This window comes from Beta vulgaris, chromosome 3 (genome assembly GCF_026745355.1).
Source record: "Beta vulgaris subsp. vulgaris cultivar EL10 chromosome 3, EL10.2, whole genome shotgun sequence".
NCBI classification, from domain to species: Eukaryota; Viridiplantae; Streptophyta; class Magnoliopsida; order Caryophyllales; family Amaranthaceae; genus Beta; species Beta vulgaris.
The window spans coordinates 7,712,369-7,730,631 of NC_079204.1; the positions used below are offsets into that span (position 1 = coordinate 7,712,369).

General features: G+C 35.9%; 1 protein-coding gene across 1 annotated transcript; it reads left to right on the top strand.

The window, feature by feature from the left end:
* Window positions 1–1,419: 1,419 nt before the first annotated feature.
* Window positions 1,420–13,633, top strand: LOC104888624 (probable LRR receptor-like serine/threonine-protein kinase At2g28960). Its single transcript, XM_048640983.2, has 7 exons — window positions 1,420–2,390; window positions 2,736–2,837; window positions 5,218–5,438; window positions 10,461–10,590; window positions 10,720–10,782; window positions 12,246–12,438; window positions 13,109–13,633. Exons 1-7 carry the CDS (start codon window positions 1,607–1,609, stop codon window positions 13,521–13,523), a joined length of 1,908 nt encoding a protein of 635 aa, XP_048496940.2. The 5' UTR covers window positions 1,420–1,606; the 3' UTR covers window positions 13,524–13,633.
* Window positions 13,634–18,263: the final 4,630 nt, after the last annotated feature.

An 18,263-nucleotide genomic window follows, 5' to 3' on the forward strand; every position in this document is an offset into this window, starting at 1 on the left:
TTGAAAAATAACCATTGCAACTACTTACAAGTATTCAATTATCAAATTGTAGATTAGTTATCAACCCAATTTTTGAACTTAATTATCCTGTAAGTTCGCACAAAAATATCATACATTAATTAAAAAATAATAATCCGAAATTCAAGCGAAAATCCGTTTTACATGTACTAACTAATATTATAATATTATCTAAATATAATATTAAATTATAATAATATTATAAAAATGGGTAAACGAATCTGGATCTGGGTAATAATTTAGGACCCGGTCCAGATCCCTTTTTTTCAAGTAGGATCCAGATCCATAGGGTCCAAAAATTTGAGGATCCAGATTCGTCAAAAAAAGATCTGGGTAGGGTCCGTCCATTACCCACTGCCATCTCTAGTGTCATCTTGCTGACCTTCATCTTAGATGAGTTTCTAAATATTTTGATAGAATTTGAGCTGCTAAAACTGCTAGCTGCTTTTTTCTAAGAAGATGAAGTGAATGAAGTGTGAGAAGATAAATTAAGAGCACTGAGCTGGAAGACATAAAGAAAGAATTAAAAGATCGAGTCCATTGGGATTAAAAAAAATTCAATGCTAGAATTTGGTGTTTTGGCTTGAAATTTATAAAATGGTTGTTATTAACAACTGGAAGTATTTTAATAGGTATTTTTAGATTAAAAAAATTATTAGGTTCTTTCTTACAAAACTTGTGTTTAATTAGATATTTTTTGACAAAAATACCCTTAGTTTAATAATGGATCTTTTTATAAGTGCCTAAAACAAAAAATTTCCAATATCACTTTATAGAGTTGTTAAAAGCTGACCCAACATGAGGAACGAATCGGAAATTTAACTTGTGGAGCATGGTAGCCTATTAAGATAATGGATTTCAAATGTTGTAATATGTCAACTTGGGGACAAAGAAATGGCAGGATATTTAACTTCCTGCAAATTAGTACATTAGACAATAGACATAGACAACGAAAGATGAAAAGGAGCTTTTTTATTGGACAAATTCACAAAAGAGGGTCCAATTATTACTCATTTTCTTTTGTAAGTTTCATTTATAGATTATTCTCTGCAGGTCCCAAGTTTACTATTTTGTGATTTTCATAGGTCTCGAGTTATTTATAACCGCTTTAGAAGGTAAGATTTTTAAATATTTACCATCTTCGAACACTTTCAGCAAGTGACAAAGACCTATAAAATGGGACCGACGTTTAAAAATCTTACCTTTTGAACCGTTTATAAGTAATTCAGGACTTATAAAAATTACAAGATGGTAAGGTTCAAAATGGTAAACTTGGAACCTGCAAGGAAAAATCCGTAGTTAAGACTTATATAAAAAAAGATAATAGTTGGACCCAATCTTATGAATTTCTCCTTTTTTATTTGGGTGTCTTGACTTTTTGAATACATTATACATGAAATGCATTGAAAGAGTCTACTTACTTCATTAGAGATCATCTTAACTCAACTCAGATTAAAATTTCTACAAGAAAGCTCAAAAACATTTGCAATTCAATTTTGTGTAGGGAATTGATGTATACAATCTCATCTTTAAATTCACAAACTAATACCCTATGTAGATTATGATTTGATTTGTAAATCCTGGGAAGATGCTGAGCCTCATCATCTTCACCCTGCTACTAATTTCACCTACATATACATTTTCTTCAACCGACGACGACAACATTAACCCTCCATATCACCATTGCCCAGACAGTACTGGCTACACCTACACCTCAGGCAGCATATTTGAAGAAAATCTCAATCACACCCTTCACACACTAATTCCGCCTAACACGTTGCGAAATTTCTCCTCTGAGCTCACCTATGGCACAGGCATTGACCAAATTTACGCTCTCTACTACTGCAGAGGTGATGCTGATGCTGATACATGCTACAGATGCATCCAGGATTCGATACAGGAAATAGTACAGAAATGCGAATTTAAGAAACAAGGGATTGTTTGGTATGAGTTTTGCACCTTACGTTATGCCAATTATACCATATTCTCACTTGATGAGGAAAGTCCTTCTGAATCACACTATAATCACACTAGTTTGGTGAGCAACCCAATCCTTGAACCACACCGTCAGCTATTCAACAACACTATGAATGATCTTATTCGTAATGCTGCGCATAATGGTAGCCGTCTTGGTTTCGCCGCAAATGAGGCCAATCTATCCTCATCTCTTACATTGCGCGGCCTTGCGCAGTGCAGTCCTTTTATTAGTAGTGACCTTTGTGAGACATGCCTCACGGCTGCTTTTAGGCAGATGGATCTATGGTCCAACACTATACTGTTTTTGCCGAGTTGCAATATTGGGTTCGAGTTGCTTGGATTCTCTCTGCAAACTGAGCGACCTTCATCTCGTAACCCAGATACCCAACGAACAGGTAATATACTCCCGGAATTTACATAAAATTCTTATTTATGTTGTATGAAAATTGCTCGAGTTTTAGGATTTCATTAACACAAAATTTCACCGATTTCTGGCTAAACAGCAAACAGTTTGTTAGCAAACAAAAGAGAGAAATGGGGTGGGGCCACATAAGTGTATATATTACTTATATGTCTGGCCTCTCTCTTGTTTGCTAACATACAGTTTGTCGATTTAATTTCTTTCTTTCAGATTCGAGAGGTCTTAGCCTCTTAGGTCTCAAGAAGATTTTGTGCTTCACACATCCTAATATTATATCTTCTAAAATTTGACAAACAATTTATGCTTTTTATTTTTCCAGAGCGGTCTAAGGTTGTTATTATCGGCGTACTGATACCTGTCATTGTAATATTATTACTTCTGGGTGGCTTTTGGTTGTGGAGGCGGCGAAGGCGGTCACCAGGTAAGCTTAATCATGTTATATATTCATATAGGAAATAATGAAATTCTCCCTTCATCCATGAATTAGTCACCGGTTCTTGATAATTATGTTGCTAAACTTTTTTTTTTTAAGGGTAGAACTAATTAAAATACTTCCGTTGGCAACTTAATACCACATTATAATTTTCAGGCTAAATTGTCAACTTTTCGGCGTTGACAATTTCTTTTCCTCCAAAATCTCGTTTTTTTGTTTTGTCCATTTCCCCTTCTTAATATTTAAAAGCCCTAATTTCCCCAATTTTCCCCAATTTATTGAAGCTAAAGCTCTCATCCTTGACCTCGGAGCGGGTAATAGTTTAGTTAGAAAACTCAAAGCAAGTGCAATCGTCCGAATTCGTAGAGGAGACACGAGTGAACCCAAAATCGGAAATCAGGTTTGTTTAAATAAAAATCTGGAACAATGTGAGCGAGTGAGGAGAGAGGGAGAGAGAGTGTGTGTTAATTAGTGAAAAGATGGAGAAGTAGATAAGAAGGAGAAGATGACATGAAGATTTGAGAGAAGGAGAGAAAAAAGATGGCGATCTTGTGAAATAAAGAGGAGAAAACAAAAGAATGTGAGTTGACAAAACTAAAAAGACCGAGGTTTTGGGGGGAAACCAAATGTCAATGCCGGAAAGTTGACAATTTGACCTGAAAATCGTAATATGGTGTTTAGTTGCCAACGGAAGTATTTTATTTGGTCCTTTCCTCCAAAAAAAATTTAAGTGGTGTTTCCCCACAAAAATCATATTCTTATTGGTCTTTTCCCACAAAAAATCCTATCTTAAATTAAAATTTCTTTTCATGTACTTTCAATTTCATCTATAACGAGCAAAACAAACAATATCAAGTGTAACTTGGTAGATTGGTGTCTGTTTGAATTTTCACAATATCAACTGTGACAATCGTTACTCATATGTTGATATGTACTTAAATACTTCCTCCGTTCTATAATAAGTGAAATACTTACTATTTTAGAATGTTTCAAAATAAGTGAAACATACCTTAAATGGAAAAAAGAAAGTGACAAAATGACAAGAGTACCCATCATAAACTTGTGTAATTTGCTTTTCTCTCTCCTACTTTTGACAACATAAAAGGGTATTTTATGACTTTTTGGCTTTTGAAAGTGATGTTTATTAAATCTTGTGTCCAATGCCTATGTTTCACTTATTATGGAACGGAGGAAGTATATGTTAACTGTTAAAGGTGTGCCTTAGAAAGTATGCAACAAATGTTATTGAAACTATTATCTAATATTAACGCTGGTTTGCAAAAAAATAAAATAAAAGAGATCATTTCGAAAGAGAGCAAGTGTATTACGATTTTTGAAAACTAACTAGTTATTAAGGAAAATTTTCATTTATTAATATTATACATTAAAATAATAACACTAAATATCACTTGATCTAGTGGTTAAGACCTTAATATATAACCTTGAGGTCATGGAATCAAACCTTGTGCTATGAAATTTCTAATAATTTTTTTTCACTGTATGTGGATTACATGGAGTTTAATGCTTTAGGAAGAACGCCACGTGACATCGTTCCACGTTTAGGAACGTATTTTGATATATTATTGTCATAAAGTGTTGTCATAAAGTGCCAAGTAGTATAGATCAATGATATACATATATTGTTGTCATAAAGTGACAAGTAGTAATTGCACAAACTTGTATGAAATTAAGAAGTAATTGCACAAACTTGTATTAGTCCAAGTAATTGCCAAACATAAAGCTGATTAATATACTATTTGGTCAAAGTCCACTCATGATGAAATTTATTTTACTTCATGTCATAGATTAAAAGTCAAACTAGAATTTTATGAGCTTATTATGCAATGACGAAAGTAATTTGTGTGAATGTAGGGCTCCATTTGATTGCAGAAATATATTATTAGAGGAGTATAGTTTTCCATAAAAACCTCTAGAAAGGAAAATACAATTGTTAATTAATTTTTCTTTATTTAGTGTCGAGCTCAAAAGTTATAGGGAAAAGGAATAATGAAAATGGAAGGGAGATGACTGATAGGAGGAAGGAAAATAAAATCGATTTTTCTAATCTATGCACCTAGTGCAAAGATTTGACTATTTGTTTTTAGCTTTATTAAACAAAATTGAAAAACATGACATAGTTAGTCAAGTATATTATTCTCTTAATTGATATATAATTGATATCTAATTTCTCCGATTAATTACAATGATTCGATCCACATCCAAGTATCCGATGAATTTAATCTCCATGTCGAATTATTGACTTGTGTTAGGAAAAATTCATTTGCGCTAGCTTATAAGTAGTTTAGCGCTCCTTCTCCAGTTCCCCTAGTCCTTTGACCTTTATGGGTTCATTTTCGAAATTTAACAGGTGCAGGAAGTGTAGTAGTGGAGCCTAATATTGAAGAACCTAGGATGCAATTGACTCGATTTACGCATTCTCAGGTGAAAGCCATGACAAATGAGTTTGAAAGAGTACTTGGTGAAGGTGGTTATGGGATTGTTTACTATGGTCGATTAACTGATCCTGACCGAGAAGTCGCCGTGAAGGTGCTATCAAAGAACGATGCACCCATGCAATTTAGCAATGAGGTTAGTAGCCCTCACAATATATATACTCACTCAGTTTAGAATTAGTCATTGTTTATGCTGATTTTGTACCAAATACGCAAAAGAAAAAGGGAACCAACAACGAGATCTTTACACTATTGCAATCTGTGAGTTGTGACTTGCCGAAGGAGGAAGGCAGCAGCTTGCGCGAGAGAAGAATGGCTCGGCACGAGTGGTGCGCCCGCACCAAATGAAGGTGCGCCCGCACCAGGTCAGGTGCGCCCGCACCAAGTAATGGTGCGCCCGCACAGTCACGACGACAGATTTCAAGAAGTGAGGCAGAAACTTTGGTGCTCCCGCACTCGAGGCATGTGCGCCCGCACATTAGGCTGGTGCTCCCGCACCAAATGTTGGTGCTCCCGCACCAAATGTTGGTGCTCCCGCACCTATCGGGGAGGCGAAATTTTTCCGGGTTTTTTTTTTATCTTACGACTTAGGGCTTGTATCTTAGACTTCATATAAATATGTTTTGTCATATTTAGGGCTTATAACCACAAAATACTAGAGAGAGAGATTAGGGAAAACACAATAGAGGAGACTAGAGAGAGTCTTTGAGATTCAATTGCAAATCCATTCAATTGAATCTTACCTATTGTATTTGTAATCGTCTCGTTCATAGTAAACGATCTTTTCCCTGCCTTGAGGACGTAGCTATCACGTTGATAGTGAACCTCGTTAAATTTGTGTGTCCTTTATTCGCTTTCTTGTTTTTCTTGTGTGTGTGCTTGGTTGTTGTGAATTCTTGTTGGTTTAATTAAACGCTTCCGCATAATAAGTGGTATCAAGAGCTACAGGTTAACACCGGGGTTAATCGCTTTTGGGACATGGCAACAACAACCTTAAAGATCGACAAGTTTACGGGAAGGAATAGTTTTGGGCTATGGCAGATAAAGATGAGAGCTTTATTGAAACAACAAGGTATCTGGAAACCATTGATTAAGGGTTTCACAACGACATCAAAAGAGGGAAATCTGACTGGTCTAACTGAGGTCGAGTTGGAATCTATGGAGGAAAGAGCACACTCCACTATCTTGCTATGCTTGGCGGACGATGTCATCACAGAGGTTGCAGATGAAATCACGGCTGCAGGTTTGTGGTTGAAACTGGAGAGCTGTACATGACAAAGTCGCTCACAAACAAATTGCTATTGAAGCAAAGGTTGTTTGGCCTACGCATGAGAGAAGGTATGTCCCTAAAAGATCATCTCGATCGTTTGAATTCTATTTTACTGGACTTGCGTAATTTAGATGTTAAGATTGAGGATGAGGATGCTGCGTTGATATTGTTGGTTTCATTGTCAAGTAGCTATGAACATTTTGTAGAGTCTTTTGTGGTTGGAAAAGACACTGTGTCCCTAGAGGAGGTAAAGTCAGCACTTTACACTAGGGAATTGCGTCATAAAGCAACTGGTGATATGGTAGAGGATCGTGATTATTCTGCAGGTTTGGTAGCAAATGCTGAGAAAAATAAGGGAGATTCGAGTAGGGATAGGAGAAAACCTAGGTCGAAGGGCCCTAAAAGTAGTGATCTTTGCCATTATTGTAAAGAACCGGGTCATTGGAAGAGTGAATGTCCTAAGAAGGATGGTTCGGCTTCTTTTGCAAAACAAAATAAGGTTGACTACGATTCTGAGGAGGATTTAGCTCTAATTGTCCATGAGGAGAAACGCTTAGAAGATAAGTGGGTTCTAGATAGTGGATGTTCTTCACATATGTGTTCTGACAAGGAGATGTTTTCGACCTATAGCTTATGCAAGAGTAGTGTTACTTTGGGTGACAATACGGTTTGTGAGGTGGTTGGAGTAGGCTCTGTGAGGTTTAGAATGCATGATGGGAGAGTTAAGGATCTTAGAGGCGTGAGGCATGTTCCACAACTTAAGAGAAACCTTATATCTCTTGGGATGTTAGACCGTAAGGGTTTTCGATTCCAAGGAGGGGATGGAGTTTTGCGTGTGGTGAAGGGTTCTTGTGAGTTACTTCGTGGCGTGAAGTCAGGTGTGGGTAACTTGTATGATTTCAGGGTACGGCACTGGCTAGAGATGATTCTGAGTTGAAGCTGCATTCTGGGTTGAAAAATGATGGTCTTGAGTGTGAGGTGGAGCTTATGGGGGCTTCTTCACAGGTTGAGAGGTCAGAGTCAACGGGAATGAGTTCAACAACCGGGTTTGAGAGTACTACTTGGGTTGAGGATGAGAGCGTCAACAATGAGGTAGAGTTTGTGGGAACTTCTACGCAACTGGTTGAAACTAAGGGTCATCAAGAAGAACAACCAAGGGTCTCTCAACAGCAGATTGGTATGATAAGGTTCGGTTCTATCGATACTTGTGTGCCAGCTTATAGCTATGGGATCTCGAGCGACATGTCTTTGCCAGGGAGTGTTGGGTTGAGAGGTGATTCTGGGAGAAGTCACCAAGAGATAGCTAGATTGGAACTCCAGGAGGAGTTGCCTGCATTCCAGTGAGAACGAGGTGGAGTGCTCCGGCGCGAGCATAGAAGAACTTCGACGGAAGTTCCCCTGCGCCAAGGGTGTTTTTTTGGGTACTTAGACGTAAGTGCAAATGGCTCTAGTTGGAGCAACTGGCAGGGTACTGGCTTGTCTTGATTAAGGTGGAGCTAGTGTGTTTGCGGTTCAGTGAAGGCGATTTGATTTCCGACGGGTAATAAATTGGGTTTCAGGTGAATGCGCAACATGGGTCTCATAGGCTGTGAGACAGGGTCGTTCATGATGAGTGGTCAGTGATCTTGGCGAGATTGGGTGAGACTCATATGAGGGCAAGCCTGGCATCGGGTGAAAGATGCATGAGCAGGAAGGAAAGGAGTATCTCGCGTACTGTTGCAGAGGTACATGATGTGTTGATGGTTTCGAGGTGGAGTCGTGTGATAGATGCAAGTCAAGGTGGAGATTTGTGAGTTGTGACTTGCCGAAGGAGGAAGGCAGCAGCTTGCGCGAGAAAAGAATGGCTCGGCACGAGTGGTGCGCCCGCACCAAATGAAGGTGCGCCCGCACCAGGTCAGGTGCGCCCGCACCAAGTAATGATGCGCCCGCACAGTCACGACGACAGATTTCAAGAAGTGAGGCAGAAACTTTGGTGCTCCCGCACTCGAGGCATGTGCGCTCGCACATTAGGCTGGTGCTCCCGCACCAAATGTTGGTGCTCCCGCACCTATCGGGGAGGCGAAATTTTTCCGGGTTTTTTTTCTTTATCTTACGACTTAGGGCTTGTATCTTAGACTTCATATAAATATGTTTTGTCATATTTAGGGCTTATAACCACAAAATACTAGAGAGAGAGATTAGGGAAAACACAATAGAGGAGACTAGAGAGAGTCTTTGAGATTCAATTGCAAATCCATTCAATTGAATCTTGCCTATTGTATTTGTAATCGTCTCGTTCATAGTGAAACGATCTTTTCCCCTGCCTTGAGGACGTAGCTATCACGTTGATAGTGAACCTCGTTAAATTTGTGTGTCCTTTATTCGCTTTCTTGTTTTTCTTGTGTGTGTGCTTGGTTGTTGTGAATTCTTGTTGGTTTAATTAAACGCTTCCGCATAACACAATCAATATTAACGAATGAATGAAAGACGTAAAGGAAATAACGCAATAAAAAGACAAAGGAGTTGTTGACGTAGAAAACCCAATTGACGGGAAAAACCGCGGGTGATACTCTTGATCACCAATCCACTATTATGCCGATGACGTCAATACAACAATAAGTTACAATGGAAAGCTTTTTTTCGTAACAATGGCAGCTATAGCAGTAGAGAGTATAGAGAATGTGATTGTGTGCTAAAGAAAAATCAGAGAGAGAAGCTAGGTTTACATCTAGTTACATATTTATATCTAAGAATATTCCCAGCTGCAATTTGAGTTGTTCCTCCATGTACGGGCCACGTCAGCAGAATCTCAGCGTATCCCCTTGTATTTCTCAACTACCAAAATGCCAAAATAAACTGCTGCTTGACTTGGTCATGCGCACACCATTTCTTGGCCCAACTGCCATGCAAATTTGATTTCAAAACGAACCCAAAATACCGCCAAAAGCACAAAGATTTGGGGCCCAACAATTGCCCCTGATTGACGCGTGTCCTAAAATCAGCCTTTTGGAAAACCGTCAATCATCCACGTTGGGACAACCGCCCCCTTCACCAACCTAGCACGCATCCTTATTTAAAACCAACCCCCTCATCAATTTGTCTTTTCATCTTTTCATCTTCCACTCCTTTGTTTCTCTCTCTTCCATTATTACCAAAAGGTCATTGTCTTCAAGAACGGTCGTTTCTTCAGGTGCTCCATCAACTCCAAGCGAACCAAGAACTAGGTATTTCTTTCCTTAAATCTTTTACATTGTTTTCATGGCCCCTAAGGAAAATCTTCCTAGAATTAGAAAATCAAAAAGGGCCTCTAAAGCGATGGAAAACCCAGTTTAGAACGATGCACCCATGCAATTGATCAGTTAATATGAATTATCCAAATTCATATGACCCATTTTTTACCCTAATTAATATTAACTCACACCTTAGAACCTTTCACAAATAGGATAATATAACTATAGTTCTCCAAACTAGTACAAAATAACTGAGGCGTCTTCGACCCGTATTCTTCCTAGATCAGGTCACTAATTTTTACACGTAACAAATAGACCCAAATCCCACCACAAAATTGATTATCAATTCATCTATTTTAAAATTAAAAAAAAAACTAATTAACTGACACTATAATTTGTATCGCACAACCTTGACCCAAACCCTGACTCAAATGACTCGTCACCCAAATAGCCAAATGTGACTCATACGAAACAATCTATTTGCCACCTTTATTAATGATTTTACAAAAATATCTTATGTGATAATTGTATTAGATCCTATTCTCTCTTTATATCACTTATTATAAGTTAGATTGCATTATTAAGTAATGTATGATAAAATATTTCTACTATAGGAAGGGTGACAAACTTTTTCCAATAGCTAAGGTTTTGATGCGAAACAAAAATTGTTGGGTCGCAGATAAAAGTTTTGGGAAGAATTTATCACAAGAACTTGGTTTCTTTGATTGGATACTGCGAAGAAGGAACGAGCAACTTGGCACTTATCTATGAATACATGTCTGGAGGAGACCTGAAAGCTCTGCTATCAGGTGGGGCTAAACATATTAACTCTAATACCATTGTTTTATATTAATGTTGCATTTTAATTGAATGAATATTAAGACTATTATTTTTTATTATCCTACTAACACTTCAACTCTTATCTTCTTATCAACCAGAACGTTCAGGTGATGCTGTAAGCTGGAAAACAAGACTTGCAATTGCCTTTGACACAGCTCAAGGTGTGCATGGAATGCATCTATTTCTATAATAATATCCCTGATTTCGTCATATATATATTATTGCACCATTGCTATTTTCACCCGCTTTATAAAAACGAATGAAAAAGTAAAGAGAAAAAAATTGGGTGGATGGGGATGGGACTCAACCCGAGAGGATATATGGTAGAGAAACGAAGTTAATTATAAAATAGAATGAGATAATAAATTTGACAAAAAGATAAAGAATTTAGGGCATGCGAAGTTGTGGGTAAGATAAAAACATTTACTTGACACCTTAAGCAAAAAATGAAATAGAGAGAGGCCATATAAGTGTAACTATGATCTTATTTGGATTTAGTTTCTATAGTTGTTCCACTTAAATTTTTGACATAATTCACATGTCAATTTGATCATATTTTGTTACAAATATTTTAACAAACACGATTAAAGCCAAATTAGGGAAAGTATTGATAAAAAGTAGTAGTTTTGGCGATGGTTATGATATATTTAAATCAGTAATTATAATTAATTCTTCCCTGTATAGAATTTTTTTCCTGACACGTGTATTAAAAGATATATAGTAGATTTCTTATTTGTTTTTCTTTCTTTCTCCTCATCGCATGGTTGCTTTTACTCTTTGCATTAAAAGGGTCTCTTCGTATATTGTTTAATTCGTAAGAAACATACATGCAGGGGCGGCTTTTGGTTGGGGAGGGTGGGGGATCGGCCCCCATAAATGTATAAGATAAATTAAGTCAATTGTAATTTATGTTAGTAAACAAACCATGGCACAGTGACTTTGAAGCAAGATGTAAAAGGAAGTTTGAGCTCTAGAGATTGCAAGTTCTAACCTTGCATCAACACATTTGGATTTTTTTGTTTTTCTTTATTTTAAATGCTTCTCTTTTTTACTTATTTCTTTCTTCTTCCCCTTTATCTTTGGCTTATATCAATTTGCCTAATTTAGAAATAAAATTCCATTAATTGTACTATCTTTTATTCTTCTTCTCTAAAAAACTTTCTTTTTTTATTAACTATATTAGTACTTCTTATTTCCTCAAACTCATTCCTAACCATCATAAAATATAAGCATATCTATTTTTTTGTGACTTAAGAAACCAATTTGGTAATTTATTTAGATTTTTTTCAACTAGAGTAATTTATTTACTTGCTAATGAACTATACCTTCAATTTCTTAAAAAATTACTCAACTTTTTGAACTTTTCATAATGGTCAAACAAATAAATTGAAACAATTTCTTAAAAATTGCACCTTTGAGATTTTGATTTATTACATTAGCTACAAGCTCTTTGTAGCCATACATAATAGTATATTAATATTTTGTTGTGTATCAGGGTTTTTATTCATCATTTAAAATTTTACACTAAAACTTTTATTTTATCAACTCGGCCCCTGTTGAATAGTTAGTTAAGATTCACCACTGCATACATGCCTCATACAAATCCATCATTTTGTATCACCAGGATTGGACTACTTGCACACTGGTTGCAGCCCATCCATAATCCATAGAGATGTGAAGCCCGCCAATATACTACTCAATCAAAATCTTCAAGCAAAAGTAGCTGATTTTGGCTTCTCTAAGATCTTCCCAGCTGACTTTGTCTCAAAATTACCCACAACAAGGGTCATTGGAACACCAGGTTATGTTGATCCTCAGTAAGTCGACACTTCTAGTTGTAGACAAACACATGGTTATCTAATTGATAGCTTATTAAGGGTGATTTCTTTAAATTGAACTTATTACATCTGATTGGTACGGATCATCCTTAATTTCACCTTTTTATATATTATTGGAAAATTTGTCAAAAAAAAACTTTTTAAAAGTTCAATTTTGCGAGAAAAAACCTTTTAAAGCATTCTTTGCAAAAAAAAAAAATCACAAACTTAAATTTTCTTGCAAGATGAAACCTATTTCCATTTTTCAGTGTAGTTTTTGTGATGAATAGGGGTGGTGCTGCTGTTAATGAAAATTGGGGTCAAAACTAGATAGAAGGGTCATCACCGGAATTGAGAAAAAACGCATATCAGAAAATGGGAATAGGTTTCTTCTCGCAAGAAAATTTTAGTTTGTGGTTTCTTTTTGCAAAGAATGTTTTATAAGGTTTTTTTCGCAAAATTGAACCTTTCAAAAGGTTAAATTGGCAAATTTTCCATTATTATTAGACCAAATTTGTCTAAAAGTAGCCATGTTTTCATACCTAATAGGGTTAGGAACTAATCTACCCCAAAACTTTTTTAATGGCTAAAAGAGCGTACATACCCTTACTAACTCTTATTGTCTCGTGCTTCAAAAACTAAGAAATGCTGAAATAATTTACGAGTGCAGGTACCATTTAACAGGACAAGTGAACGAAAAAAGCGATGTTTATAGTTTCGGGGTGGTTATGCTAGAGCTCATCACAGGACAAAAGGCAATAATAAACCATAGTCATACTAATTTAGTTCAATGGGTAACGCCTCTATATGAAAGAGGAGACATAGGCAGCATATTAGACCCTAGGCTGCGACTAGAGGTTGGTGAAAACTATAACACCATTTGGAAAGCAACAGAGCTAGCCAAGAAATGTGTTGAGTTAGAGGTAACACATAGGCCAACAATGAGCTACATTGTTATGGAATTGAGGGAGTGCTTGGCTATGGAGAATAATCTCGGTGCCAGGAATTCGAGCTCGGCTACTACCTCAATGGAGATGATGACTGCCGCGGTTTCAACTGCTTCGTTAAGCCCACAAGCACGGTAGTAATATACTTCCTCCGTCTTTTATTAGTTTACCCTTTTTACTTTTGACACTATTCACATACATGACTTTGACTATCTTTTGTAATTTGTATTTAAGGAAAAATATAATCATGTGAGATCTTGTTGATTCGTCTCAATGTAGTGTATTATCCAAATATAACTTTTTGTAATTTTTGCTTATCGAAAATTAGAGATATTAAGGTTCAAATTAGTATTTCGGCAAATGTGCCCCAAAGAAAGGGGTAAACTAATAGAGGACGGAGGGAGTATATCACTATTTTCTGATAACTGTGTTACTTAGATTACACTATATATCGTTGTAAATATCCTTTTGTTTATGTCTGTTGCTTCAATTAATACAACAATTGTTGCTTATTGGTGCATCATTTACAATCCTAATTAAGGTATTAGTGCTGGTAAATTCTGCATGATAATTTATTGTAGCCATTGTATCATATCTCAAGACTCAAGCTGTTGTTGTTTAATAGAAAAATCATCATCGACAATTCGACATTGATAGAGAATAATATTAGGATAATATTTTCTCATTGGTTTACAATATATTTTGTATTATTTCTTGAAAGGTGGACATAAACTGCTTACAAATTTTAATGTTTTGATTTTCCAAGTACGGGACAGCTGGACATATTTGGTTATTTTTCATTAATTTTATATAAAATATAGTTTTACTATATTTTTTCATCTACTTTCTATAGATAATATATCAAAAAATTATAGATATATATTATTGGTACGTAGCTATATTTTTAATATTAAATAAAGTTTGATTACAAAAATTACCTTATTATTGTTATGAAATTGTTACGGATTTAACTGTACGCAGCAATAGACTATGTGAGGGAGAAAAAAAAGAGTTCAAAATAATTTATTGCTGCGTTTTCGCAAAAAAAAACAACAGCAATAAACTATATTTTTTAAAAAATTATTTTACTTCCTCCGTTCCGTTTTAAATGAAACGTTTGCTTTTTCACGCAACCCAACGCGCTTCTTTAGTCATTAATATCTTTAGTTGTGTACACAAAAAATAAAAAAAGTTATAATTTTGATAGTATGTCTCGAGACGAATCTAACAAGATCCCACTTGACTATGTTTTTCTTTATATAATAGCGATAAATTGGAGTTAAAATTGATCAATGAATAGTGTCATTTCATCCAATGTTTTATTTAAAACAGAACGGAGGAAGTATTTAATTTGTTGTTGTGGTTCTATATAAGAACCGCAACAATAGGCCCACGTTCAATAATGAAAGTAGCCAAAGTTTTCAAAAGCCGTCATCTACCCTCTTAGGCTCTACTCGATCACACTCCTTTGCTTTCCTCTCACCGAGCTTCTTCACCCTCCCCTTATTCTCGCCGTACGATTATCGCCATCTATTTTCGTCGTCGAATTCTCGCCTCAAGCACCATTTTCACGGGGAGTTTTTCAAATTTTCGGCATTGCAACCATAAATTGGTGAGCCTTCTTTTTCTCTCTCTCTCCTTGTTTGATTATGATTTATGTAATTGTGTTACAAACGTGATTTGGTTTGGGGCTTTGGATTAAAATTTTGATATCTAATAAAAAAAAAATGGGATCAATTTATGAATTTGTTCGTCCACGTACTATCTCTCCTCCTTCGATGACGAATAAATCGGGATCTTGTATCCGAACATCATGCTGGTGATTTCTCGATTTCTACCAATTTTTTTGCACTTATTTGAGTTCATCGATGTGTAAGACTTGAATTTCGACATTCCGGTGGGTTGTTGATTATGCTGGTGGTGGAGGTGTTTTTCGTAACGCTGATAGCTCCTGGTATGTGGGGTTCTCAGCTAAGTTCTTCGCTTCTTCTCCTCTTGCTGCTGAATTCATGGCTTTAAAGGAGGGGTTGTCGATGGCTAATAATAGTTACCTAAAATATGCATTGCAAAGTGTTGGAATATACAGTTTTAGTTATTGTAGTTACTTAGTGTTAGTTTTATTACTAATTGTAAATAGTATAAATAAGATAGGTTGTACTATTCTACTTACTTTTATCAAATAATACAATGTAGTCTCTAACTTTTCCCTCCTATTATCCTTCTCTCACCTCTCTTCCTCTCTCTACTGTTTCTTCCATTTCTTTCTCTAAACTCCATTAATGGAGTTCAACCACAAAAGTTAACATGGTATCAGAGCGGGATTCGAATCCTAGCTCACTAATTCTGCGTTTTTTTCTTCGATCAACAATTTCTGGAGATTAAGTTTCTTCTGCTCCCATAATTCTGCTTCTTTTCGAGTTCATTCTTCTCATTTTCCGCTGCGAATTTCTTCAAATTTTCTTGCTTCAAATCTGTCGAGTTTGTTGAATATAATCAGTTTATTCAATTTTTTATCCATTAATCTTCAATCGATTAATATTCAATTGAAATTCAACTACTTGAAAATTTTCCCCAAAATCTAGGGTTTCTCAAATTTCAAGCGAACTGGTGTGGGGATTGGATTAGTGTTTTCCAGTATGTTTCATCTGCGTTTCTTGAATACTTAGAGCAATTTTATGAGTTTGCAATTTCTGGGTATTAGAGGTTGAAGGTTTAATTGGTTGTTGAAATAAAAATCTGGATTAGTGATCGATTCTTGAAGCAAAACTCTGCATCTTCACGATTCTTTAGAGTTTTACAAGTTTGGATTACCATTCTTGAGTTCGTTGTTTGAATTTTGTGGGTTCTTGTCATTCGTGTGATTTCTTCTGTGGTTAGCAGTTTCTTCAATTGTTGGGGATTTTTTATGTACGAGTTCATTGTTGTGTTCTTGCTTCATCTGTTCTTGGTAATATAAGCAATTCGGCTAGCAATTTTCTGGATTCATGAATGGTGACTTTCATTTCCAGTTTCTACTCAGGTGAAGTTCCGTCCATCTTCTTTTGGGAATTCTAGTTTATTGGTGAATTCGGGTTGCTGAATTTTCTTGGATTTGTTGTAGTTGTGTTGGGTGTGATGTTGTGATGATGATTAATGGTTGTTCTTGGTGGTTAAGAATTGATGCTCATGGTAATTGTTTGTGTTTCATTGTTGTTGATGATGATGAGGTCTTAGAGATCATTTTTTCTTCTCTCTTTTCTTTTTTCTGCCCATAGAGGCATGTTTTGTGACCCATAATTGGTCAATTTCGCCCATAGAGGCTTCTTTCTAAGACCCATAGTTGGTCATTTTGCCCATAGAGGTTTGTTGCCCATAGAGGCTTGTTGCCCATAGTGGCTTATTTTGCGCCCATAGTGGCCTTTGTTGTGATCCTTAATGATCCTTTGATAGTCTTATGACTTTAACCTCTTTGATAGTCTTATGACTTTAACCTCCTTGATAGTCTTATGACTTTAACCTCTAACCCATAGTGGTTTTGATAGATATTTCTCTTCTTACTCAAATCCTAAAGTTTGTTCTACAAGGATTATTAGTCAAATTGCCGAGGTTAAATTTCCAGAGAATTTGATGGATATCCTATTGTTAAACACAATCTTCTTTCACATTTTATTTTCTTTCTCATCTTAACATCCGAGTCAGTTGGTGTACTTCTTTTTCATTCTCCTAGTTTGCTGCATATTCTTCCTATTAGAGCTACATTGGATTACAGTTGAGGTTGGTGTTGATGTTGAGGTTGTTGTGGTGATTGGTAAAGTGATGACAACCTCCGTCTCGGAACCATGTGGGGTTAGGAGTAAAGCATCCCGAGGTTGGCGCATCGCATCTAGCAAATTATGGTCTCTGATGTAGCCAACTTGCAGCAGCTAGCATGATGATTAAAGGACGTTTCACAGTGCTTTACTGGTATTTTGGTGACGTAGTAGTTGCAGTTGTGATGTTTTTGGGGTAGCGAGATGCTGAACTTGATGCAATATGTGGTTCTACTCATGGTTCTTTTGTCTTTCTATTTCATCTTGGAGTTGTGGGCTTATGGCATATGGTTGTTGTACTGGTCGAGTTGGCATGATAGAGCAACGTTGATTGGTAGATCTCAGTTCACGTCGCATTGTATGATCTAATAATACTTCCCACTTCAAACTGTAAATACTTTTCACCATTTCCAGTTTGAGGGGGGGTGTTGGAATATACAGTTTTAGTTATTGTAGTTACTTAGTGTTAGTTTTATTACTAATTGTAAATAGTATAAATAAGATAGGTTGTACTATTCTACTTACTTTTATCAAATAATACAATGTAGTCTCTAACTTTTCCCTCCTATTATCCTTCTCTCACCTCTCTTCCTCTCTCTACTGTTTCTTCCATTTCTTTCTCTAAACTCCATTAATGGAGTTCAACCACAAAAGTTAACACAAAGAATTAAAAAAAGCTTGTTTGATTGGAGTAATTGATTGATTTTTATATTACTAACATAGTCGTTTTTTTTTCTCTAATTGATTCGTTTCCTTTATTATATAATACTTAATTAATATTGTGAAAACATAATTTTTCAACATGATTTTAGGATTCAAATCGGTAGTGCATTCCTAGTTTAATTTGTTATTTTTGTTCTTTAACTGACAAAATGCTGGAATATCATGATTTTAGGTTTTTGTAATTATTGCCTTCCTAATTTGAAGCAAGAGAAATCTAGTTATTGATTCAATTAATTGACACATCAACATATTATGAGAACAAAATAAATTTGGTAACTAAAAAAGAAAAATGACACATGTACATATTATTAGTTGTTTGACACGTAAGCAAAACCTTATTATTTTAGGACATTGCTTGGTTAACCCA